Genomic DNA, 26,884 nt, shown 5'->3' with positions numbered 1-26,884 from the left:
CGCATTGATGGCATTATATTACTCAAGTCATTGACGTTATCCCAAGTAATACCTGCCAAAACATATAACTCGTCATCTGGGAGTGTTCCGTCACCGACCATATCGAACTTATTTTTTGAAGAATCAATCGTTACACTATTAAATAGTTCAGTTAGTTCCGTTATGTGAATATTTGATGTATTAGAATAAACTTGCAAGGAGTTCAAATCATCTATAGTAAACTTATTTTTTAACAAGTGAGAGTGGCAACATCGATTACCGTTTGGTATAAAAATACCCCAATTTCTATACGCCTGAATTCTTGCTTCATTGGGTATTATAGCCAACTCAGATTTACTTGAACATATGCAACAGTACCCGTGAGTTGCTATCGTTCTAGAAATGGGAAGATCTACGTAATCATCATCTTTTGAATGGTTTTTGCTCTTTTTGGTTCGATAATCAGGGTCACTTTCTCGACTCGTATTTGGCTTATTATCATCGTCATTACTCTCGGTACTATCATCATTACTTTCTTGATTCTTGTGATAACCTTTCATTCGACATGAGTTCTACTCCGGTTTTAGTTGGAAAAAAAATTACATCTTCTTCACTGACCATTTTTCTTTTACGTCCATGCAAAATCCTCAAACGGCGATCACAACAACTATATTTTTCTGGTGCCATGGTAAAAAAAATACGAAGTAATAACTACAAACCCGCCACATTTGTTTCTACATGACATACTGACTTTGACGTTCTTTGTCATTATGTACTTTACTTATCAGAAATGATTAATATTAATGCAGACTCTTTGCTTTATTACTATAAAGGAGTTTGAACGGATAGTTCGTATTTATCTATTACAGCCATACTTCTGAAGTTCAGACTTACTTAAGTATTTTTCTATTTTGACCAAGTTGCATTTCAATAAAAAAGATAACACTTATTTGTGGTATAGCTTAGTAGATATAGGTTTGTTATTAATTTTATTTAGAGCGGTCGGTCCCGTTTGAATACTTTTTTTTTGTAATGAAAATTTGATTAAGTGATTTTATGTCATAAAAATCAAAGGATGGTAAGTTCTTTTTTTAATCACGTATACCTCTTTAACAGTCGAACTATATACCCGAAATTCGACAAAAAATATCTATGACTTTAGAAGGATATAAAATATATTTTTTTTTACTTAATGTCGTTTTACTACGGAACCACTTTGATTTTTTTTTAATATTTTGTGTGTGATGTGTACTAGATATGAGTAAACTATATAAAAAAAATCAAGCAAAAATAGCTCAAGGGCAGATGTTGTTTCCTTGTTCAGGTACGGCCTTTCTGCAAATACGGCTGCATAGACTCCATAGCGACTTCAAACAATAATATTTCGGTTATATTTTACTAATAAAAAAATAAGTAAACAGAAATTGGTTGTCATTTCCAACAATTTTGTTTTTAACATGACAAAGACATTTAGTTATGTTTTTATACGTGGCCAGTACGTATAAAAACTCTCAACTCAAGTTTCAATATCAGTAAACTAAAGAGGCTAATAAGTTGTTATTTGATTAAGTATCTATAATCTAGATAACAACACTCTGTATTTCGCTTGACGTCATACGTCTGTCATCGGCACCAAAGTTTCGCTCTCTGGTTATGACAAAGTAAAAATACATTTTTTTGTAATAGAAAACCGACTCTTGAAAGGATAAAATAAAATATTCCGTCAAACTAGCCCACGCTTTTTTGCCACCCTCGTGGTACTTATAAAAAAATACAATTGTAACAAGAAACAAGGTGTAATTTTGTTACGATTAAGGCCAAAACATATATTTTCATTAAGATTTTAATCAAACAACTCGTTATTAATTAAATAAGCATTTTCTAAGGAGTTTTTGAATTCATTAATTTATCATTCTTTTATGAGATGTCGACACCACCCGTGCTATTCCACATTAAGCACAATTTATTACCAAAAATAGATTCCTTCCAAATGGATGCGAAAAAAATCTTTCGGAAAGGTGAGACCAGGCCGCCATTGGGATTGACAAGCGTTTGATAAATTACTTTTATTGGTACATTTGTCGAATAGACCATCAATCATCTTCGTTTTATATTACCTATAACGACTCTGCAAATGACTCCCTGCCTATTGAAGAATACTGTACCGTTTTCATAAGCTTAAAACTTACTGGACACTAGGACAGGTCAGTGACCCCTAATGTTTTTTTAAAGGTGTCATTTTGAGTTTGGCATTAAGCACTGGCTATCTAGCCTCCTATGAGAAACAATATTATGTATAACGGGTCTACCACTAACTGGCGGTCTTTTTTCTAAAAACTGTTAAGTACCTAAATGTCAAATGATACCGGCTGACTACGGTAATGTTGCAGAATGGATTGTGTATAGCAACATTTAAAAGTTTACTGGTTTTCATGGTTATATGTCAACTTTCTTCTTATGTTCTTCTTGGAAAATACATCATTATTATCATTCATACGTACCTACCTTTGCATTTTAATTCATAACTCAAGTTCAGCCTTTAACAGGTAAGTAATTGAAAAATCTCTATTACGCTTTGAAACGAGAATTTGTATCTTTATTAATGTTAAAAATATTTTACATAATGTTGTTAACATAACTACTTAATTCTAGCCATACTTTTAAGCTTCTATTGACATTTGTCTGAAATATGCTTTATTTTTTACTATACTATTTTTAATATTTTTTATTGCGAAACATATTTTCAATAACTACATAAAAGCGTACATTATAACATTGATCTAAAACTAACACCGTACCCGAAACGCCAATCGAAAAGTGAACATCGGGATGAATATCGGGATGTCAGATGCAACAAAAAGAGACGTGATGATTTCAAAACATTATTGCAATTTCGTTTGGCGTTTACTATAAACTTCGCATCGTTGTTTGCCTAGGCCTACGACTAATACTACATAGTTATTTAATTTACTAAAGAGCTTAAATATAATTCTGACGATGAGTTCCGTAAAATCAGCTCAAGTTCATAAATTTTTTGTATAATTATTAACAGACTTTACAAGAATGAATGTAATACTCGTAATTAATTATTGAGCCTATTATGTAAGACGAAGGCAAGAACGTCGAATATCAATATCTAGTCATTAGTCATAACATTTGAACAACTACTTTTCAAGGCCTAATCTAATTCTACGACTAGGTATGCATAACTTGGTTCTTAACTTGTTGTTCAGATTGGAGAATCGCTGACGTGAGGGCCTGGACCTGTCCAGGTTATTTTCGCATCTTGCCACCTGTGACCAAAATAACAAAGTTTAAAAGTAAATACTTGGTTAAGTAAAGGATACTTTGAAGCCTTTAGGGAAAAATATGTCTAAGTGTCAGAAAGGCTAGGTGTCATAATGCCCATGGTCAATTATTCCGTATGTACGTCCAGATGTAACAATACCCATTAGACAACAAGTCCGGAGGTTATGTTCCCCTAATGTTAGAATGTCTAGGTGTCACATTGCCCAAAATGTCAAAGACTCCACATGTCTTATTTCCGTTGTGCTAAATAGGCATGGAGTCAAAATGTCCACTGGAAATCGTCCAGATGTCATATTTCCCGTATCTCGGGAAGTCCTATAGTTTAGGGTTAAAGCTGAAGATCAGAGCTGAATAGGCCAGCTGGATGGGGGACTATTTTGTAGCATTTATTAATATAGCTATTAAATTATATTATATTAGTAAGCCCTAAATAAATTGTCTGTTGTTAAGAATAAAGAATCGGATATTAATATGAAATGTATTCAAGATTGACTAAAGGGCTGACTGAAGCTTAGCTTCATGGAATTTGAATTTTATTGAATTTGTGATCTTACTTTGTATGAATGAGTTTTTCGAGAGGCGTGGCGCTAATGTCATCATTCCGCATTGGTCCTGCAAGGTCATCATGAGCGCGCGTATCGACATTCAATAGTACATGGCAGCCGCCGGTAGTGTAATAGTGGACATCAAATCTGAAATAAATGTATGTAAGTACCTACGTTGTAGGGCCTTATTCCATCTCACTTAAAATTTAAGAATTTCATGTCAAAATTAATATGTAGGTACAATAATTACGAACCTCCTTTCTGCATGATAATTCCTTAACAATTCACGATTTGTATTAAACATCACGCCATAATGTCCCGAACAACTTGTAACCTGAAATAGTTAAAACACCAAATTTTAGTAGAACTTCTGTATTAAATTATCAGAGTGTTGCGGCAGGATGGGCCTACATTACCATGTAAATTATACATTTATGTGGTGCGGCAGTACGGCCTATATTACAAGTAAATTATACATTTATGTAGTGCGGCAGTATGGGCCTGCATTACCTATACGTGAAACATACATTTATGTGTTGCGGCATTATGGGCCTACATTACATGTAAATTATACATTTATGTAGTGCGGCAGTATGTAATGGGCCTACGTTACATGTGAATTATACATTAATGTGGTGCTGCAGTATGGGCCTGACATTAAATGTAAACCATGCGTAATGTGACTGTTTGGGCCTAGCACAAGCTTGAGCGTTGTTATTTGGTAGTATGGATGACTTACGAGTAATAATAATTAAGTAATTAGTGTTACTATAGGTTGTTTAACATGTATGTTTTTCATACGAGGGATGTTCAATTAGTAATGATAATGTCATATAAACTCTTTAGTAATTAGTAAGTAGGTTATTGGATATCTCGGCCTCAAACAGTTACATCATCAGCATTTCTACGCAGACCACAAAATCTGAAAGTAGGTTTAAGTTCATCAAGAAACTGGCTGAACAATTGGTAAGACCACATCTCGAACGTCGATCCAAAAACACTCATCTTAGCGGGACCTATTAATAAGTATCAACAATATCCTGATCAAAGACACCAACTTAACTACCAGCATTGCTAGGTCCCAGCAATCATGAAGATCTATTGCAAGTTCGGAAATTTTGCTCAACTTGTGACCCCAAAAAGCAACGGAAGACGCAGTATACATGCATTGAATGCAAGAAACCAATCTGCATTCAATGCTCGAATAAACTGTGTATTTGCTGCCGCGAAAAATGGCTATTTTGATAGCTCGCAATTTTATATTTTTTACGAGTTCTAATTAAAAAAATATAGGTGATTATCTTGACTGATTACTATTATTTAAGATTGATTTATAATAAGATATATAAGGATTCTCTGCCTCTGGCTTGCCTTAGCCGGCCGGCCAGAGAGGAGTCGTTAGAGCTATAAGCTCCAGGGGTGGAAGTGAAATATGCATAAGACGCGAGTTGGCACAGTGGCTGTTAACAGCCACTGGGTAGAAAGCGGCGCACACCTCTCGACACCCCTGAGCCGCTCACACCGGTGTTGCCCTTGAGCCATCCTAGATGTCGCTTTTTGTGGGGGCCCATCTTGTGAGGGCGAGTCACCGTCTGCCGGAAATAAAATTGCATACCGTTTTATTAGGCAGGCGTCCGGTTTTTTACCCCATAGCTCAGTATTTAGTCCATCGCTTTCACCCAATAACCTAGTTCATTTTAGATTCCATCAACTCTCAATAGCCCTTACACCCTGGCGGGTGCTGCCTCTGCGTGCGTCCCATGACACGGGTAAGGGCAGCATCCGCTCGGTGTACCCCTTACATTTCATTAAAGTGTCAAAAGGGCGTCTACGTGTTGGCTTCGGCTCCGCGCACGCCTCCCAAAGGTCCGGAACACCATTGTTCCGTGATGGGAAAGATATATAATGTACGAATATTTTGTTATCTCATGTTCCAAAGGGTGTTTAGTTTTTTTTGTTTGTTAGACGATAGAAGAATGTGATATGTTTAAACAACATGTTCTTGATTAATGTTGTATCAGTATTTAATAATAAAAGCCTAAAACCATTACAACGGTACCTAGGTAAATATTATTTAAGTATACCTCTAACATGCATTCTTATAAATATTATGGGCCCATTTCAAGTAGTGGTCTCCATGACCTTTCGCAGACGGTGGTTATGCTATATAAATTGGACGTAGGTACTAAAGAATTAAAAGAGCACCTCAGAGGCCAGAAATTTGATGATGATGACGCCGTGATCGCCGCAGTACAGGATTTTTTAAGGGGTCAAGAAGAAGATTTTTTTCAAAAAGGGAATTTTATGTTTAGAGAAACGATATAGCAAGTGTATACTCTTAAATGGTGACTGAAAAATAAAATAAGACATTTGCGTCCTTATCATTCTCATTACTTATTGAACACCTCTCGTATACAGGGTGATTCAGGAGACGTGAGCAGGACTAATACTGCGCATTTCGTAAATTATAAGCAACACTTTCGTATCAGTATTAGTGAGGTTAACGTTAATTTTCTAGTCGTGTTGAAAAAAAAAGTTATTAATTTATTTACGACATGCATGGTCACCCTAAAATTAGAATACTAAACTACCGATATTCTGTGTCAAATTAAATGTCATCACTCTCATCGCGGTCTGGTTACTTTTGAAAACTCGTATCTCACCAAGTTTGACAGTTTATTTTCTTCGTAATCAAAAAGTTAAAGAGGTTTTATGCTTATTAATTAGGTCTTGTAGGGTGACTATGATTGTAGAGGATTAAATTCGCCCTCACCAAAAAGTTAAAAAATAGGAAAAAGTGTGGTTGTTTCACCTAAATACGACGGTGATCGATCAATTATCAGTTACTGAGTGTGCAGGATTAGTCCTGCTCACGTCTCCTGAATCAACCTGTATTTACCCAAATAGGCATAGCTGGTGTCTTAAGCCTAGATCCTGGATGCTGCTGGTTAGCGTTATTTTTAGCATTGTCTTCATTTCCATAAAATACTAGAAGACCGACTGGGCTACGTGACAATACTCCGAACTGCGGCATAGCCTGAAATATATAAAACCGATTATTTGCATTGGCTATTTAAATCACAATTTTGCCACATAAAAATCGAAGTAGGTAGGTAGGTACCTACCTATTATTATATAATATTTTAATTTGACATTTGTGCCAAGTGTTAATTTCTATTATTTTATACCGGGTGTGGCCTGTAATATGAGCAAAAAATTAAACTGTAGGCTGTACTCCTCATACTGACCAACATTTGTTCAGCGACTTTTAAAAATAACTTGTGGTTTGATTTTTAATACACTCAAAAGTTTATTCTAAGACGCAATGTATTGCGAATTTTGTTATGTTTAAGGCGTGACAAGCAACGTCAATCACAATGATATGGCGTGGCGATAGCGTCCATTGAAGATAATATTTATTTTGTATGAAAAATAGGGAGTCTAAATACTTCATAATTTTCAAAAGTTGTTGAACAAAAGTGTCACCGTTTGAGGAGTACAAACTATGTTTTAATTATTTGCTCGTGTTACAGGCCACACCCGGTATAATACAACTCACATAATGGTCCTCGTCACCAATATACACGACTCCGTTGTGAAGATATGGAGTGGCTCGCCCGGTGAGCAACAGCGTCACAACGTTTAGCGACCCTTCCACGTGCGATGATACCAGGTACGTCAGTTTGCCATCCAAGTCTTTCTTAACGCTGTTCAACAATTTTGACTTAACATTTTGGATTATATTTGAAGAATCGGAAGTGTATCATTTAACGACGTCATAACATAGTCGGTAGTGATCTTGCATACGAAATACTGCCTACGGATCGAGTTTGTCATGAATATTTGTTCCTGGTGTTGTTGTTTTCTATATACCCAAGTGCGTATTTATCAGTTTAAGTAGGTATTGTATATCGTCGCCTCGTACCCGTAATAGTCAAGCTTTGCTTAGTTTGGGGCTAGGTCGATTTTTGTCACATTGACCTAAATATTTATTAATTATTATGATTTAACAATCACAAGCAAAAAACACGTTAAAACAAAATAAAATGATCTTACTTTTCACATCCTCTTGACAGCACTGCAGCATACAGCAACAACAAAGCGCCGCATCCTTCGTCAATTTTAAACTAAACAAATAAAATTATTTACTTACGCTTTTTTTTAAATAACCTTACAATAGGAAGCTTAGGCAATTAGAATTAAGTACATGCAACAAAATCTACGTAGATATTGTTAAATAAATGATTGATCTTATTGCCATATGTGATTGCCATTACTGCAGAATTAATTTTTAACATTTAAAATTGAATTTATAATGCGTTATATTTGGGTGTTTCACTTAGTGTCAGCAGTTTATATATATTACTAGCATAAAACAAATAAGGTCAACGGGATAAATGCAATACTATGGTTAGTTACGTTTTGAATACGATTGTTCGGAACGCCTACAATGCTACGTTTTATTCTCCAAAAGTAGCTCAGACTTTTATTACTAGATGACGGGAGCTCTTATGATTCGCGTTTAAAAATAGTCGCTTTTTTGCCGGTCAATCGTACCTAAGTAAAAATTATTGTTTTAAAAATTAAGTGCTTACCTACCAAGTATAAATACCTCTTCATAAAAATCTGGACATCCTCCAAATTGGTGAATTCAAATAAGTGCAGCTTGCGGGGCGAAAATAAATAGTAAAATTCTTATTACGTGTATCAAGCTTATGTTTTTGGGCGGGCAGTAAGTTATTTTTCTCCTACATGCATTTCATAGGGTTATTTAACTCCCAGGAGTAAAACAATCCTATGAAAACCCATTATTCTCCACTGGGGACGTAAATGCATATCGTCGTCAAATAAGAAGTTAGGGAGTCTTTTCCAGAAAAACTTTTTTTTTAGTGGCTAATTATTAACAACCTAATAATTTGAAACACAATGAGGCGAGTTTTCTGTAATGCTTAAGACGATAGTGGACGACCGCTTCTTCACACAAACGTGGTCCCCATTTTCCTCCCTGGGTATTGACATTACAGAAAAAAAAATTACACAATTTAATGTAGCACCCAGCCTTTTATCCTAATAGCTAGGGCATTTACCCAATTATTTAGCCAGTCACTTTCACCCAATAACCTAGTAAAAAATTCAATCCTCTCAATGGTACACTCTAGCGGATGGTACCTCTCCTTGCTTTCCATGACACTGGTAAGGGCAGCATCCGCTCTGTGTACCTACTGTACCCCTTATATTTCATCAAATCGGAAAGTTTTCTAAAAACATTGAAATCTTTCCCTGAAAACTGCCTATGCTAGTTAAATTAGGTTTTTTCGAAGAATTAATTCCCAGCAAGCTGGAAATCATTTAATTACCTTCATCTGGTCCTAAATGCGTGCAATCCCAGGAGGTGTGCATTAATTTTCCCCTTTTTCAGTTTTTTCTTGTAGGTGGGTGTACGATGGAAAATATGCTCCAATCATGATGAAAACTGATATCTGAGTGTCCGAAAGGTACGTACGTAAATATGAATTCGTAGTCGAAAGTTGTAAAAAATGGTCGCCGATTTGAATTTCTTTGTTTTTGGTATGATCATGTTAAAATCCGAAAACGCCTTTTCACCAATCTACCAAACCTTGCTATTGTACTTGATGGTGGGTTCTTTCTAAATCGAGTGGTTTGGCAATTCAAGGTAAAATATATCTCCCAAGGCTCCCAGAATTTATGCACACCTCCAGGGATAGCACAAACTCCAATTACACGCATTTAGGACCAAATGAAAGTTAAAATGATTTCCAGCTTCTTTTTTTTCTAAGTTGATTGGCCTACTAGCCGTTTTGCAGATCGCGTACTGATAATTAAGTCCGTTGCTATTACCTTTTCGGTAACTCCATCTTGATAGTAGGTCGAGCTGTGTTGCACGTACGTCATATCTGATGGCAGTGCCACCACTGCCTTTGGCTGACCCGTCTGCGGAGGGGTCATGCCGCCGGCGCACCGCCATATTACTTCGCTGCACGCACGCCACAGAGCTTCTTCCTGACGCTCCTCAGAAGGCCGTAAGTAGCTACAATCAGAAATCAATTGTACATACCTAATACAATTATTGTTGTAGGACGTCCAAAAATTATGCAGTATTTGTATATCGATGAATTTCAAAACATGTTAGTAGATATTGCAACGAATTTGATCTCTTTCTCGGTAGATTTTCCGGACTTGAAGCTTTTTTTGGCCGTGTTTTCGTCTGCGTACAATGATGATTTCTGTCATAAAAACTACCCCAAGTCCCATAACTATCATTGTCATCATCATCAGTCCCATAAGCTTCGGTGCTAAAACTGTCTCCATACGAAAGTTCATCTGAATCGGTTTAGCTATTTAAGAGTCCTCTCGCTTCTCCATACAAACGTAGTTACGCTCTCATTTAAAACGACTAGGTAGATTGCTCTGAAACTTTGTACTTACAATAGGATAAGATTATTATCTATGCTTGGAATTAGTTTATGTAGGTTCAGATAGGTACCATAGTTAAAACATATGACATTATGCCGCCGCATTTAGTTAAATTTAACGCTAAAATATTTGCTATTTGGGGTAAAAGCTTTCTGTGGTAAAAGCCATGTCAGAGAAATGAACCCAGTCATGGTCAGAACATGGTGGAAAGGAGTATGCGAATCCACGCTGCTGAGTAAAATTGTATTAAAAATATTGACAGCCCCGTTTGCTACCGAACAGTATTTTAGTAGTCTAATACATATATTAGGATCAAGCGTAGGATCAAGCGTTTCTGAACCTACCCCTCCAATGTGAGGGTGCCCTAGCGATAAGCCGGGGCTGCCGGAGAGCGCCGTGGTGGAATGTCATCGATCCCAGTGCGCCCTCACGATTTTACCCTTGATTGATTACTTGATTTTAGTGTTGATTCTAGTGTGTGATTTTAGTTCAGATTCACAATTTACTGGTTGAAGCAGAAGTAATAGTTTATTTTCATTATATTGGGATATATATGATATTGTTTGGTGTTGATTAAATCAACAGCAATAGTAAATACGAGTACCTACGTAAGATGGAGATGTTTGATTAAGGGGCTACCCCACGCCAATGACCTTCGATCTGAATCCCTTAGTTTTCTAATGTTTTTTGTAGCTTATTATATTAACAGCAACAGCTTTAAGCAATATAGTATCCCATATTTACTTTAAAGTTCATTGTCTTCGAGATATTTGGCATCAAAGTTGAACAATTTTAGGCTAAAAAACTGGTTTTCTGGCCATAACTTTTGTGTTAATTAGTTTAAAATTAGAACCCTGAACACGTTTTTCGAGACGTCAAAGACAAACCCAAATATGTAGATTTCGTTCATGTAAGATCCTTCACTGCACACTAGATACGAAAACAGTGTTTTTTTAGACAATGTTTAAAAAATTCTTAAAAAAATAAGTGTTCATTTTTTCCAAAATCCGGTGGACAAAACCGGAGATAAAAGATTGAAAAACCGATAACCGTTTGTCTTATAATTCTATCTGTAGTGTAAAAAAAGGAGATACGATTCAAAACTTGTCAAAAATCGATGAAAACCTCGAATAGCCCCTTAAAAAAAAATATTACAAAAGTTTATGTAAAAGTAATTTTGGTTAATTTATCATTTCGTTAACATGTACCTATAGCATTTTATGCTGTTGATTCTAATGTTAAGTATTATTCTTATACATATATAAAATTTGGTATAAAGATAGAATTTCTTGATATAATGGAAACAGAGTCCAGTACTGCAGAAAGCTTGTTTGAGTGTTTACTGTTTAAAATAATGTGTGGAAAGTAAAAATATTCCCTTTCGTAATTTAATGGGATTTTCATCAGACACCACTAATTCTATGGTTGCCATACATAATTCCATATTCTCGCGTTTAAAGGATGAATAACCTAGCATTGCATGCATTAAATGCTCCTGCCACAGCATTCACTTAGTGGCATTAAAAGCTTGCCTACACCTACCAATATCCTTCGAAGATACCTTGAGCAATATAGGGTCTGATTTTTCACGCAGTAACAAAGGGCAAAAAAAGCTGATTGAAATGCAACCATTTTTTGGAGTTGGCATCCACAAAATCCTTAGTCCTGCAAATACAAAGCAGTTGTCACCAAAATAAAGTGTAGATGGGGTCCTACAACAACTACCTGCACTAATCCCTTACTTCACCGAAGAAGCATTTGACGACCGTTCAAAAACTACAGATGAAATTCTTTATGTGTGGAAAAATGACCTGATGATAATTTTCCTTGAATTTTGATCATATTCATTACAGCTGCTTAATGACTTCGACAAATGATTTCAGTTAGAAACTCTTCTGCTTCATCGACTGAAGCCAAAAGTTCACTCTTTACTGGGAACCATTTATGCCAACTACATGAAGTTTGCAATCCCAAAAACCCCTGTACTGTGAACCATCAAGATCAGGGTAATTTTCTGCCACTGGATAAAATTGATGTTGGGGTAGACAATCGGATCTATAACAACCTTTTGAGAAAAAACACCCAGGAGACCCATTAGCAAAGCAAGAAAAGGGTGTTTACAATTTTACACTGAAGTTGTTAGTTGAAAGCCAGATTTAAATTATCTGACCCCATCTTTCAAATTTCAAGTCTCCAGCTGATGAATGCAGAGAGCTAAGTGCTCTAGTTGAAACGCTTTCCTTGCTTAACAAAAACTGTTGATCAACAAAAATTTTACAGTGAATGGAAGGAGCATGCTCTCCTATAGTTCTTTTATTTAGCATTAGAAAGAACTTGAAAGAAGGTAAGCGATTTTGACATGTCTTTTAATTGAAAAAGGCATTTTAAAAATCAGTAACTATTACTTATGAAAGCAGAAGAATATAAATGATCGTATTAGATTCATAATTGTTACATATTTGCCCTAACTTATTTTTAAAATGTGTTCGTGACTAGGCGCTGCGTATTTTTGAGAGTTCGACTTTTTCTTGGATGGTGAAATAAAAATCCGAAATTTAACGTGCTTACTCTTATAATTCTAGAAGCTTAATCTACGTGTCCATGATTCGAGGATATTGGGGTAGAGGGGGACAATATGTCGTGACGTAGGGTGACGAAGGCGTATATAGAGCTCCGTATTGGCCGCGATATGTGTGACGCGACATACGCAACTGAGTCGCTCCTACCAGAGATGTCGCTGTGGGTCTCGTACGGAACATGCCCCCGGCCTTGAAAGATCTGGCTTTCAAGAGGATTCTTGGCCTTCTCTCCTCTCTTCATCAGGCTGAGACACCAAGGGGCAGATTTTGGTGTAGGCGCGTCTTATGATGCCAGATGCGGTATGGATGTCTGCCACTCTTGACACACCGTCTCGCCCAGGGATAGTCTTGACGACGCGTCCTAGATGCCATTTTAGCGGAGGCAGGTTGTCGTCCTTTATGAGAACCAGTGTTCGGCTTCAGGTCTTCGCAGTGGCTTCTCCATTTGGATCGCGTCTGTAATTCGGAGACGTACTCCTTGGACCACCGGGTCCAAAAATGCTGCCGTATCTTCTCCACCATCTGGTACCGGTTGAGTCGATGAGCAGGCGCGTGCTGAAGGTCCTCTGAGGCGGGCGATGTCAAAGTGCGACCGACGAGAAAGTGCGCAGGGCTCAGAGGAAGGAAGTCGTGCGGATCCGATGACATGGCGTACAAAGGACGGGAATTCAGGACGGCTTCAATTTGGCTTAACGCCGTGCTAAATTCCTCGAATGTGAGGTGAGCGTTTCCAATAACACGGCGTATATGAAATTTGCAAGATTTTACTCCAGCTTCAGGGCGCGTAAGGTGGAATAAAATTAAATTTAATATTACAACTAGTAGCGTAATCTATGATGTCGGGACTACATTGAGACAAAAACTTGGCAAAATCGTGCATTAAACCCACAAAGTTCTTGCCATTATCCGAAAATATTTCGTTAGGCTTGCCGCGTCTAGCTATAAAGCGTTTGAGAGCTAGAAGGTAAGCATCGGTGGTCAGATCACTGACAAGCTCTAAGTGGATGGCTCGCGTAACAAAACATACAAACAAACAAATATATGCTTTAACAGTTTGAGCACCTCTGCCTTTGCGATTTAATATGAAAACTGGCCCTGCATAGTCCACACCACAAGTTAAGAAGGGATATGTAGGCGTAATTCTCTCCTCGGGTAAATTTCCCATGAAAGGAGTAAGGGTTTTCCCTCTTAATCGCTTGCAAACAACACAATCATAAAAGATCTTTCGCGCAAGATTCCTACCACCTAGTGGCCACCAAGCATCATGCAGTTCAAAAAGAAGGGCTTGAGGCGCAGCGTGTAAAAGTTTCTTATGTTCGTGGCGAAATAATAAAAGCGTAAAGTGATGTTTGCTTGTAATTAATATAGGGTGCCTTTTTTCATACGTAAAGTATTGCGAATAACCAATGCGACCGCCGACTCGCATGACACGATCTTCATCGATAAACAAATTTAATTTACTTAAATTATGCTTAGATTTAACTGTTTGTTTATTAGTCAATAGCTTGTACTCATCTGGGAACGATTCAAATTGAGACAGCCTGACTAATAAATTTGTTGATTCCCGCAGTTCCTCGACGCTAATACTGCCCGCACGCTTATTATTTTTATTGCGCGCGTTGTAAATAAAGCGTAAAACGTAAGATGCGGCGTGTATCATGCGCGAGAACTGAGAAAACCGTTCGAAAGGGAATAATGACACTTCAGTGGTAGCGGTAAGCGCTAATTCTACGTTAGATTTGACCTCCGGCAGTATGTCGTGCGTATCATTCGACCTCGGTAATTTTGGCATGTTTTTAGGGTCAAAGTTAGAATCCTGCAGAAATTCAGGTCCTTTCCACCATAAACTGGATCCAGCCAGGTCTTCCAATCGAACGCCTCTCGAAACTAAGTCAGCCGGGTTAACTTTACCGCTGACGTGGCGCCATGGAAGCCCTTTGGTCAGTTCATGGATCTCAGTCACCCGATTCTGCACGAAAGTTTTTAATAAATTAGGTGCCATGCGCAACCACCCTAAAACACAAGTCGAATCGGAGTAAAATATGACGTCATCAAATTTGCAGTGAAGACTATTTATGACCTTGTCATATAATTTAGCGCCTAGAAGTGCACTGCAAAGTTCTAATCGGGGCGTACTTAGGACTTTAATGGGACATAATTTTCCTTTCGAACATAACAATCGTGAGCATACTTCATCATCATCATTTATTGTGCGAATATAAATGCAAGTGCCATAAGCAACCTGTGACGCGTCTGTAAAGATATGCATTTCTATGCGCGTATAATTATTGCTACCCATTACATAACGCGGCACACGGATAGTACTTATGGCAAGTGATAATGATTTAGTAAAATCATTCCAGGTGCGCATGACGTCAGAAGGGACTTCGTCGTCCCAATCAAGTTTAAGAAGCCATAAACGCTTGAGTAAGACCTTGGCTAGCATAATGGTTGGACTTAGTAAACCTAAAGGGTCATAAATTTGCGAAATATGTGATAAAATAATACGCTTGGTTACTTTGTCATTGGGTTTCATCAAATCAAGTTGCGAGTTAAAATAAAATTGATCATAGTAATTATTCCAACCTATGCCCAATGACTTTGAATTGCAGTCTTTATCGAACGTTAGTTTAGTTTGCGCGTCAGACAGCAGTGCGAAATTAGACTCTAACGACGGCTCGCTAAAGTTAAATACCCACTTTCGTAACGGAAAACAACCTGATTGCAATGTTCGCGCGGTTTCATTGCATAATCGTAACAATTCAAGTTTATCCTGTGACCCAGTTATCATGTCGTCTACGTAAAAATCTTCGTTAATTATTCTTTTAACGTCGGGATCGGTGCATTCAGTGGCTAACTGTTTTAAACAACGGACACTTAAGAAAGCCGCCGACGCCATACCGTAAGTGACACGATTTAAACGATAAATTTGAATCGGTTCGTCGGGGCTGTCGCGCCAAAGGATCAGCTGAAGGTCGCGTTGATTTTCTGCCATCAGTACCTGACGATACATTTTAGCTACGTCCGCGCAGGCCACGTAACGATGCTGCCTAAAGCGTAAAAGAATCGACAGAAGGTCGCCCTGGATCGCGGGACCTACCATTTGAAGATCGTTCAGTGATGTACCACTACTAGATGCCGCACTAGCATCAAAGACTGCTCTTAATCGTGTAGTTGTGGATTCACGAAAAACTCCATGATGTGGCAAGAAGAAATGCGGTGAGTCATATGACGTAACTTTACTCATGTGCCCTAAATCGAGGTATTCATGCATAAAGTCAGTATATAATTTTTTACACGTTTCTGAACGCTGTAATCGTTTTTCCAGCGCCAGCAAACGACGTTCAGCTTGAGGATAAGTTTCTCCTAGCATTTCGGGTGGCTGCTTGAGTGGCATGCTAACACAGAACCTTCCTTCGCTGTCGCGCGTAGTGGTGCGAACGAAATGCTCCTCGCAAGCCTTCTCTTCGTCAGACAATGCGTCCCGAGTGGTAGGTACCTCCTCAATCTCCCAGAACCGCCGTAATAGCGAATCTGTTGTTTGCGTAAAATTACATTGGATGTGGCCTTCAATGCGTGCGTTTAAATTGATAGGACCTGCTACTACCCATCCAAATTCGGTGTTTAATAAGTAAGGACCGTTACGTAATTTTAATTTTTCCATTGTAAACAAATCCCAAAACTTTTCACCGCCTATTAAGATATCGAAATCTTTGTATTCTAAAAATTGCGGATCTGCCAGTTGTATATTTTCTGGAATATCGAATTTTGCGCAATGTTCATATACAACTGGCATTGATGTGTTTATTTCCGATAAAACAAAACAATGTAAATTTGTTGTGTAGTCGCTAATGCGCGATTTTATTTGGACATTGCAGGTTTGCGTACACTGCGTCACAGTGCGACCTACACCGCTTATTTCGTGAGTGGACTGTACTAATTGTGCGCCTAATAAATCACGTAAGGATTCTTTTATAAAAGATCGTTGTGAGCCGTTATCAATAAGAGCGATAACAGTATGCGGTTTATTATTTTTATCAATCACGTCGATAAGCGCAGTTGACAACAAGACCGGCCTCAAGGTCGGCGGCTGCGAAGGAATTCGCTGACAATGCACATTGACCGACACGGCGGCGGCCGAACTAGATGCAGCGGCGGCCGAAGTGGATGCAGCGGGGGCCGTGACGTCAGCGGGGGCAGGGACGGGAGTGCACTCATCACTAGGAGGATGGATGATTGAATTATGTTTATTATTACACTTGCGACACGGACCGAATACGCATGACTCCACGGAATGACCCGCTCGTAGGCAGTTAGTGCATAACTTGTTGTCGGCAACAAACTTAAGTTTAGATTCGTAGTTAGTATCAAGAAATTTGACACAGGAATAAAGTGGATGATTCATTTTACACATAGGGCACGCGAATTTTGGTTTATGCTGTGATTTTTGTGGTTTGCTGTTGGTAGAAACATTGCAGTGCACTTTGTTATTATTGTAGTTATGAGTGGAGCTAGGAGTGATATGTTTTTTGTTCACTTCGTGCTTATCGCGTAAACTCGAACCTTGTGAATGTGATGCCTGCAATGTTTCTAACATATCTGCACGGTTTCGTAAAAATTGCAATAAATCATCCAATTTAATCTTCATCTGAGTGTCGCCGCTCGTAAGGCTACTTTTATGTTGTTCCCACTCGCGTTCAGTGGTTTTATCGAGCTTTGACACTAAGATGTAAATAATCAGAGTATCCCATGACGATGTAGGTTCGCCTAGGACTTTTAAAGCGCGTAAATTTTTTAGTGTTGTGTCAATTAACTTTCTAATAAGTATATGCGATTCTTTAGGCAACGACTGAAGAGTAAATAGTGCCTTGACGTGATTGTGGATTAATAACCTGTTGTTATTGTAGCGATTAAGAAGGAGATCCCATGCCACCGCGTAGTTACTTGACGTTAGTTCGAGCGCTTCTATTACTAACAAAGCACTACCAGTCAGCGATGATTTTAGGTAGTGGAACCTTTGGATGTCACAGAGATCCTTCGAATTGTGAACTAGTGATAAATAAATATCTCTAAATGCGAGCCAGTTTTCATACGTGCCGTCAAAAGAGGGAAGTGATAAAACTGGCAGTTTAATTGCCTTCATTGTTGTGTTTTGCGTAACAGTGGGACTTTTGCTTTCTGTACTATTAAATTGACTTAGAATAGACTCGGCGAGGGCCTGCGCTGTGAAATAACTATCCTCAAACTGTTCTCGTTGCGTTAACTGGTCATCGAGATTCGATTCGAACACATTCGCTTCGATTTGAGTTTGAAGATCGTTAAATTCAGTGTACAGGGTCTCTGCTCCTTGTATGCGTAGTTTTAAATTTATTCTACAAGGCTCAGTTAAAGCGTCTAAATTATCGCTACAGCTTTGAATGTGGGTTGCGAACTTTGTGAGTCTAGCCTTTATAATGCCACGTTTTTTCACCAATTCGCGAACTTGAGGTTCAATCGCGGCATCGCAGATGGCCCTAGCTGGCGATTTATCGCGTGGTTTACTAGTATTTGGTACTACAATATCATCTAGCCCCATTTTGGTTAGGTTTAGTATAGAAAGCTGGAGTACTCACGTGTGGACTTTGGACCCTGATGCAACTCCGCGTTGTGTAGCGGCGAAAAGGAGTCCCAATACCGGTCACGCAAAGATTACTCGTCACGGGCTCACTGGAATTGATTAAGCACGGTATTAAGCAACTGAAGACAAAGGGTTAGGTATAGGGTGGCTGGATGTCCGTACCGAAATATGCGCGTTTAAAATCGTTGGATGTCCAGTTCTCGTCCTATAGCTATCCGCAGTTTCCCAAATTAGCGCGTCCTTGGGTGTCTTCGTGCTGCATACGCGCCTTCCGTCCAAGAAGAAATGTCGATGCGCTTTCTCTTCCAAAGGTGCTTCTTCTCAATGGCCTCTCAATTCGTACTCGACGATTGGCGAAGAAACCGTTGATTATATTTGGCTCGAAGGATCAATATGTTCGTGACTAGGCGCTGCGTATTTTTGAGAGTTCGACTTTTTCTTGGATGGTGTAATAAAAATCCGAAATTTAACGTGCTTACTCTTATAATTCTAGAAGCTTAATCTACGTGTCCATGATTCGAGGATATTGGGGTAGAGGGGGACAATATGTCGTGACGTAGGGTGACGAAGGCGTATATAGAGCTCCGTATTGGCCGCGATATGTGTGACGCGACATACGCAACTGAGTCGCTCCTACCAGAGATGTCGCTGTGGGTCTCGTACGGAACAAAATGTGTTTTTCAATTAAAAGACACATCAAGATTGTTTACCTTATTTCTAATGCTAAAAAAAACGAACTATAGATCAGGAAAGTTTAGGTGTAGATAATAAACTGTCAGCCACGCTATATTGAAAAACAGTGTTTTCACTTAATGATAAATATGGTAACAAAATGTTTCCAAATTTAAAAGCAGTTATAACACTATTGCTTATTTTGCCATATACATTGAATTCCTATGTTTTATGAAACCACCCTCTGGAAAAAGGAGGAGAAATTAACACGGACCGAATGCCACGTGTGTAAGTCGTGGGGAATATGAGAATTAGCAAAAAAGTAGGTTACATGATACGGCGGTAATTAAAATTTAATTCTGTACGTAACGAATAGTCAAACCACGAAATTCGCGTGGCCCGTACCATGTTTGATAAGTTCGATCGTGTAGAAGACAATCTGCCGTACACATATCTGCGTCCTTCAAAAAACCGCATCAAGGTCGCGATTTGGTTTGACCGTGTGTTTGAATTTTGGCATGGCATTGATTTCAAACATATAAAGACAGTTAGTACTTATGTCAAAAGGAAAGGAACCTCCACCCCTACCCATCAACCCGCAAGTGTCAAACCGACCCCAATTCCTCAACGCCCGAATACCTGAACCCTCAGCGCCCCGACACCTCAAAATTGAATCCCTCGAACTCTCAAACCGTAATATGAATGATTTTAGTTATAAATTTGTTAGAATTGTCAAAGGTTTGACGCCAGAGTACTGGCCGTATTTTGTTTATTCTGTAATTTCATACTTAGTTTTTAAATTGTTTTTAAAAATGCTCTTCTATCAAATGTCATGCGTAACTGTCTGTCTTTTTTGTTCGTTGTCAATATTTTACATAATAAATTACATCTCATTTATTATTTAACATCTTTATTATTTACAATATCAATGGGACTCTCTGCGTTACAAGTGAATGATATTATGTGTGTGGTAATATCAAAATTGATTAATTAATTGTCATTACAATGTGGTGGGTAGAAATATCACCTACGCAAACAATCGAATATTATTCGATAGCACGTGTTCCTATCTAATACTTCAAGCACATTCGCAAACGATTATAGGTATCATTCTTTATGTTCAGCAATATTTCGTAAATTTGAATAAACTTAGTCGAATTCTTCGGCCGTTATGTTCAGCACTGAAGTAAAATATTGTCCAACAGTACATAGATGGTCGGAATTTATGCCGGAGCACGTGGCTGGTAGGAGAATTATGACAGGCATTTCGATGTTATATCGTATGCTTTCGCCCGTGTAGTTTTAGAGCGTACGAGTAGGTATATCAATTTACAGGATAAGTAGGTATTTATGTTATTTAAACCAACTCCAAAAAATAAGATTTCACCTGTTCTTAAAATAAGACCGTATTTGTTTCATTTATTATTGAAATCAGTAATATAAATATATGATAATTATTTCAAGTATTTTACTGTGTTGATATCCAAATAAAACAATTTAAGGTGATAAGGTCATAACTTTTCGAGTAAGAAATATTTATTTCATCTCACATACGTACTCAGAAAGTACAGTACCTAAGTAGTCATCATTATTTATTTGAAAAGCGGGTTGAAAGTGCTAAAATTTAATTAATTTTTATTTTTTCGATTGATTACACTATCCATCAGCAGTTGTATTGCCAAGGAACTATTCCTTGGTGAACAAAATACTCAGCACATTCGTATTATTTCTTTTGCATTCATGATGGGTTAGCAGCGATGTCATACCATGAATAAATGAAAATAAATATTGAAAAAAGAAAGTAAATGAGAATATGGTCTTGTCCCCGTAATCACGTGTTGAAAACTTAAAATTGGAGACGTAAAAGGTGAAAGAGGAATTTTGCGTACACATTCGAACATGTCTGAGCTTAAAATACTCACGTTTCGGGAGGCTCGGCAGACTTGTTATCCTTAGTCAAAGGTCGAGAATCAAACAGGAGCCACTTGATGACATGAGCTTGGAGGCCAGCAAGCAGTGACCTGGTACCATTGCGAGGAGCTGCCAGGCCGTAAGCTAAAGGCTGGTCGGGTGCTCTCATTACAAGGGGCGACCTGACCCATTCTACTCTCGGTGGGCACGATGCCGTGCCAAATGTAGTTACGCGAAGTTCCTGTAAAAGTTGTTATTTTCTGAAAATATTTCTACCTCCATTCACGATGTGAAAACTACCTATGTAGGTATTTAATATTTTTTAAAGTTTTGATTTCAGATTCACTTTAAATATAGATTCTCTTCGAATGTAAGATTGATACGAGCGATGAAAATTAAATAAAGAACTGTGTTAGAAATATTAATGTTTTATCTCACAACTGCCAGCTCCTCAGTTATCGGGTTTCCTCCAACGACGCAAGGCTTCGTGCCAGGCGATAACTTGTTTCGCGGATACAACACCCGTTCTGAAATAGATTACTGTGTATACATTAACACGTCAAGCAACATGCAAGAAATTATTTCTTGCATGTTGCTGAACGTAAACTTTAATGAAAATAATAGTTTTATTAATACTTTAAAAATTTGTTCTAAATATTGATTTTATTGACTTTAATGTACTTAATCAAAACCTTTTTCGATGAGTTTATTATTCTTTTATTCAGGCGCCGTAGTCAGGAGAAAATATCTGAGAGTTTCTAGGAGATTGGGTAGATACTGCAATTATTTATGGAGATACAAGTAGTAAGAACCAGCAGCATCATCCACAACAAAGATCTAATAAAGCGTTCACAGTAAAGATTAAACAATGAAAATAGGTAATTATTATTTTGTCAACTTCTTCTCTATTAACTATTGACTCGTGTTAAATAGCCCAAAAATGCACAAGTACACGCAGTATCGAATGATAATAGTTGGAGTGCCATTTAATAAACCCACAAAAAAAAAATATCGTTCAGTACTTAGGTATTTGCCAAACTTGCCAAGACAATTGCAATTTTGATTTGTCAAAATAAAAATAAATAATACAATGAAATGTAAGGCCTTTTTTTAAGTCACTGGACGGCTAGAAGTTAAGCTTTACTTTAATGGTTTATTTTATATATTTTGGATCCATGCCATCCATGGTTCAAAAGTAAGAGGGAGACTCACCTCTTTTAAAATTTTGGAGCGTAAGTATACGAATAAATCACTTTTTAAAACGAATACCCGTAAGACCCGGTATTCGTTTGAAATACCTGTCCAACGACAAGTCACACCTCAAAGTTCATCGAATAAAATGAAACAATATTACCTATACATAAAAATATATATTCTCATATTTTTGGCAAGGTTGACTTAGCTGGTTAAAAAATTGGTAGCGAATGCATAGTTTATGGTTTGGCAAAAAAAAACTTAGCTGTATCGATTTTTGCGACTGCAATGTTGCATACAAATTCCTTTATTTGGCGCAGTCAACTCTTTTTACAAAGTTGTATCACCCTTATAGGCCTAATAAAAAACAGGCTTCAGTCCTATTCTATTTTATCAACCAACCGTGACTTTTTTGTCTGGGTTTGATTTTGATTTTAGACAGAAAAATACACTTCCATTTATTTTAAGATAAAGAAGTGGCGGAGAATCGAAAGCTAAAATTATATTTAGCGAAGTAAATAAATAAAAACTCACGATTTTAAGGGAAACGAGTGGGTTAGATATATTTATTTAATAATTCCATCTTGATGTATATACACCCATGCCAAATTGCAACTCAATTAACGGATACGGATAGACAACACAAGCAAAGGTGACGCTCGGATTCAGACTGCACCAGAATTACTGCAGTAGTATTGCTGCATGGCATTACTGCAGACTACATTACTGCCGTAAATGTCAAAATTCCGGTTCGAAACATTGAACCTCGTGCTTGAAACCCTCGCAACGCTCAAGATTCCACTTTTCGTACCACCCACCAATTTTGAAATCGCTTGCTCGGGTATTAATATTAGCACGAGCGGTTAAACAATAACTAATGCCCCCCTTATAAAACAAATAAGTCAAATAACTATATAAAAATGTAATAACATACAATTTTCATTAAAATCATACGATTACTGAACAAGCATACCTATTTATCGCGTGTTAAGTATGGAAATACCAAATATTAAATCTATTATTATGTCAAAAGATAAAGTTTATTGATTTTCTGTATTAAATGTTAGGGAGGGTTCCACTTTGTCGATTTACTAAACTTTAGGGACTCATTAGTAAAATATATAAGTACGTGTTTGGTACATTATTCTATATTTAGGAATGTTATGATTGAAGCTTGTTATTATTAATGAAATACTTATAGATACTTTTATTAGTTTGATCTTTTTTTACGGTATCAAAACTTCAACTGACACTAAATGGCTGAAGAATAATTTTATTGTTTAATATATTTTATTATAAACTATTCAACCATCACGAGAATTTTTATGGTTAAGATGATTTTTTTTACTGAAATAATTAATACTTAATCTAATTCCTACTGATATATTGATGGATGTTACTTAACGCAAGAAAACCAATGAATAAAAAAAATACCAAAACACTCTTCCTGTGATGTACCGAGAGCACTCTTTCGTATCATTTCGTAAGAAATTATTCAGTTGTATGTGTGGGTCCAAACTTTGACTGGTCTCCGTAGTTTTCTTTTAGTTGTGTTTCAAAATGTGTTGAAATGTTCGAGAAAACTAGGTACGTCTATTAAGTAGGTATATGTGCAAGGACCTAATTTAAAAAGTAAATGGTGACGTTATTTATCGCGAAACTGGGAACACGGATTATTTATGGTGAAGCAACGCAGAGATCGTTCTAAGCAGTTCGGGTGTATCTGTGGGGAAGTGATTTCTAACTGCGTCGAAGTGTGAAATGTGAACTGCATTACAAGTAATTGCCTTCGTGCTGCACGCTCTCGCTATAAGTGTCAAGGGCATACATCTATTACTTAGATTCGATTTTGAAGTTGCCTTCAATAAAAGCACATGTAGTTCATGATTTTCCGACCCACTAGACATTTATTTTAATGTAGTTATTACGTTCAACTCAAACTCAAACATTTATTCAGCAGATAGGCCACATAGGGGCACATTTACATGTCAAATTTTTACAAGCAATAATAAAATACAATTACAAATATGGAATCAATTTTAGATAATTTATATGTATTATCATTATATGAATAATATAACTGTGTTAAATGTATACACCAGAAACAATATTAATTCAAGTTTTAAGTAAACTATTGTGAAGATCATGGTTGTCCATAAAAAGTGTGAGATAACGAAATAAATTAAATAAATTGGCTTGTTTACATTATTTGCAATTTCTTTTGAACTCCACTTCAAACTCGTTTAATCATCTACATACCTATGTATATCAGACAACAGTGGCAATAATATTTGGCTCTTTTTTTATATCCCATTACTACAGATTATAAATTTGTGTACCATTCTAGGTAATTATACACATTTGGTCATTAACTAATGACGTAGAATTGTTTTTTTTTTCTTCTAAAAAGTAACAATGTTGCTGAGTAGTGAATGGTTGCTATTTTTCATGCTATTTCATTTACCTTCATTAAGTACGGCGGAAGTGTGTCGTTTTCCCGGAAGCATACTTCTAAGTTACTGAAATAAATTATTTTTTCCAAACCTTTTAATGCCACTAAACACATTTGAAAGATTGTTCAAATAAGTAATAATCACAATAATAATTTTTAATTCACTTACAAAATTCTTTTGCTAACGATTTAATGCAGCGACCTTTATATACTTCATAGACTAAAACGGTTTCTAACCGCACATAAATGTGCAACCTAACTGCACGTCATACTAGCGTAGGTGTTTGGTTCAAAATGCTTGCATTTGAAGCTGTAATAATACTGAATTTACTGGTGTTACACTAGGGTGAATGCATAGTATCAGTGAGTATGCTAGACTACATAAATATAATAAAAAACATAATAACGAATTTAGAAATTCTGTCCGTACGTTTTCGTTTCGTTCGCACCAATTGTCGTGCTTTGTTTTTATTCATAATATGATAATACAATATATTTGAAATAAATATATTTCATTGATAGATAGCATTTTGAAGATAAGTTATATTTATAATCGAATGGTTGATTACAGTTAATTTCATATAAGTACTTACTTAATATCAAATTAGGTAGGTAAGTGAAAATTTAAACAACTGCCAAATATAAAAAAAAAAACATTCGAGCTATATTCTATAATAAACGAGACTTTAGGTGCTTTGGTGTAACTTCGACTAATTTTTCGGTGAGTGGAGAATTCGTGTTTAATAGACTAGATAGAACGTGTATAGACTTAAGAAATAACAAAAATCAACAATAATATATATACAAATCCATAGAGAGGTCAAGGAGGTTGACGATGAATATGAATATAACATAACATGTGGAAATTCCAAAAGTCCTTGAGAGGCATCAAATTGCTGTAAACTTGGAAATATGTTCCCAGAATATTATAAGTGCTTCCACGACTAGCGACCCGGAGCGAACCGAAGGCAAATAAACGTGTCGTTTAGGCAAATCCTGCCAGAGTATACCTACATTGCTTCTTTAAGTAAACATTTGTAGTGAATATCAACTTTTATCTTATTTTCGAAGTTACTCCAAAGCCTGGTTTCTTTATTTCGGGAACCGATAGGTATTTTTTTCGATTTTAATAACCGCATGATAATACTTCGGTTTCTGGATTGGCAGGGCCGCTTCTGTGCCGGGATTTTGTAAATCTTCAAGCCTATGATGCTCTCCAAATATTTTAATTATTTGGTTCACGTTTGACTTGGAGATTTCGTACATACTTATTGCAGTGAGTATATAGGTAAGTACTTGCCTATGCATCGTGAGTGCAGAACTAACTTGCAATGTCCCAAATTAATTCCCTCCACCGGAAAAAAAATTACTATTAGAGAACAAATATGTAGCAATTGATGAATAAAGGATTGATAATTATGTTGATGTGAGCTGAACATCAATTGTTTTTAAATTAGCACATAATAAGAGGTGTAAGAGTGTCCGCTTAGTAAACTGAACAGTCCTTATGTACCGCTGCAGTACTTTAAGGTCAATCTCTTAACTGAAAACGTAAAAAAAAACAATAGGAGGGTTATCATTTCGACCGTTTGTATTCTTTTTTTCGTTTGGTAGGTCGTTTCACAGGTCACAGGTCCTCCTAATTTAATGAAATTGATATATGCGCTTTTTTAGAAAATCAACATAAACACGCAAGATATTATGATATATTATAATATATTATTATTATTTGTATCTCCTTATATTTCACGCCTATAAATCCCGGTCTTTTGATAGGCTTGCGTTGGGATATAGATCCAACACGTAGAGGCCCTTTGGAGAGCTTTACTGTCATGTAGAACGCCTGCTGGAACCCGTTCACAGGCGCAACAATAGACACCCATGAACCGGTCGTAGCAGACACAGAGCTATTGTAGAAAAAGTGAATAGTATACTGGTCTATGGATTGATGTTTGGGTGGACAATGAGACTGGGCTATTGTAAAAGAGGTCCGGACACCTGCCATAACAATGTTAACACCGTCATCGAGGCAGGCGGTGACTCGCTGCTGACTAGATGGGCCCCTGAAACTGCCGTCGTAAAGACGACGAGGAGCAACACCGATGTGAGCGGCTCGAGAGGTGTGCGCCGCTTTCTACCCTGTGGCTGTTACCAGCCACTGTGCCAACTCGCGTCTTATGCATCTTTCACT

General features: G+C 37.1%; 1 protein-coding gene across 3 annotated transcripts; it reads right to left on the bottom strand.

Moving 5' to 3' along the window:
* Window positions 1–3,160: 3,160 nt before the first annotated feature.
* Window positions 3,161–24,851, bottom strand: LOC134804830 (inactive ubiquitin carboxyl-terminal hydrolase MINDY-4B). 3 transcript variants are annotated; one of them, XM_063778100.1, is made up of 11 exons: window positions 24,706–24,851; window positions 21,486–21,574; window positions 21,059–21,288; window positions 9,693–9,882; window positions 8,433–8,498; window positions 7,890–7,960; window positions 7,393–7,540; window positions 6,733–6,870; window positions 4,088–4,167; window positions 3,843–3,980; window positions 3,161–3,272 (listed from the first exon to the last, which is right to left on the bottom strand). In XM_063778100.1, exons 1-11 carry the CDS (start codon window positions 24,746–24,748, stop codon window positions 3,209–3,211), a joined length of 1,257 nt encoding a protein of 418 aa, XP_063634170.1. In that variant the 5' UTR covers window positions 24,749–24,851; the 3' UTR covers window positions 3,161–3,208. The 3 variants fall into 3 exon arrangements, with proteins under 3 accessions (XP_063634170.1, XP_063634169.1, XP_063634171.1); XM_063778099.1 differs by lacking the exon at window positions 24,706–24,851 and adding an exon at window positions 23,676–24,111; XM_063778101.1 differs by lacking the exons at window positions 8,433–8,498; window positions 24,706–24,851 and adding an exon at window positions 23,676–24,111.
* Between the last annotated feature and the right edge of the window lie 2,033 nt (window positions 24,852–26,884).

Source organism: Cydia splendana, chromosome Z (genome assembly GCF_910591565.1).
Source record: "Cydia splendana chromosome Z, ilCydSple1.2, whole genome shotgun sequence".
Taxonomy (NCBI): Eukaryota; Metazoa; Arthropoda; class Insecta; order Lepidoptera; family Tortricidae; genus Cydia; species Cydia splendana.
Note: the sequence above shows the minus strand (reverse complement) of the source record. Positions and strands in the feature narration are given on the sequence as shown.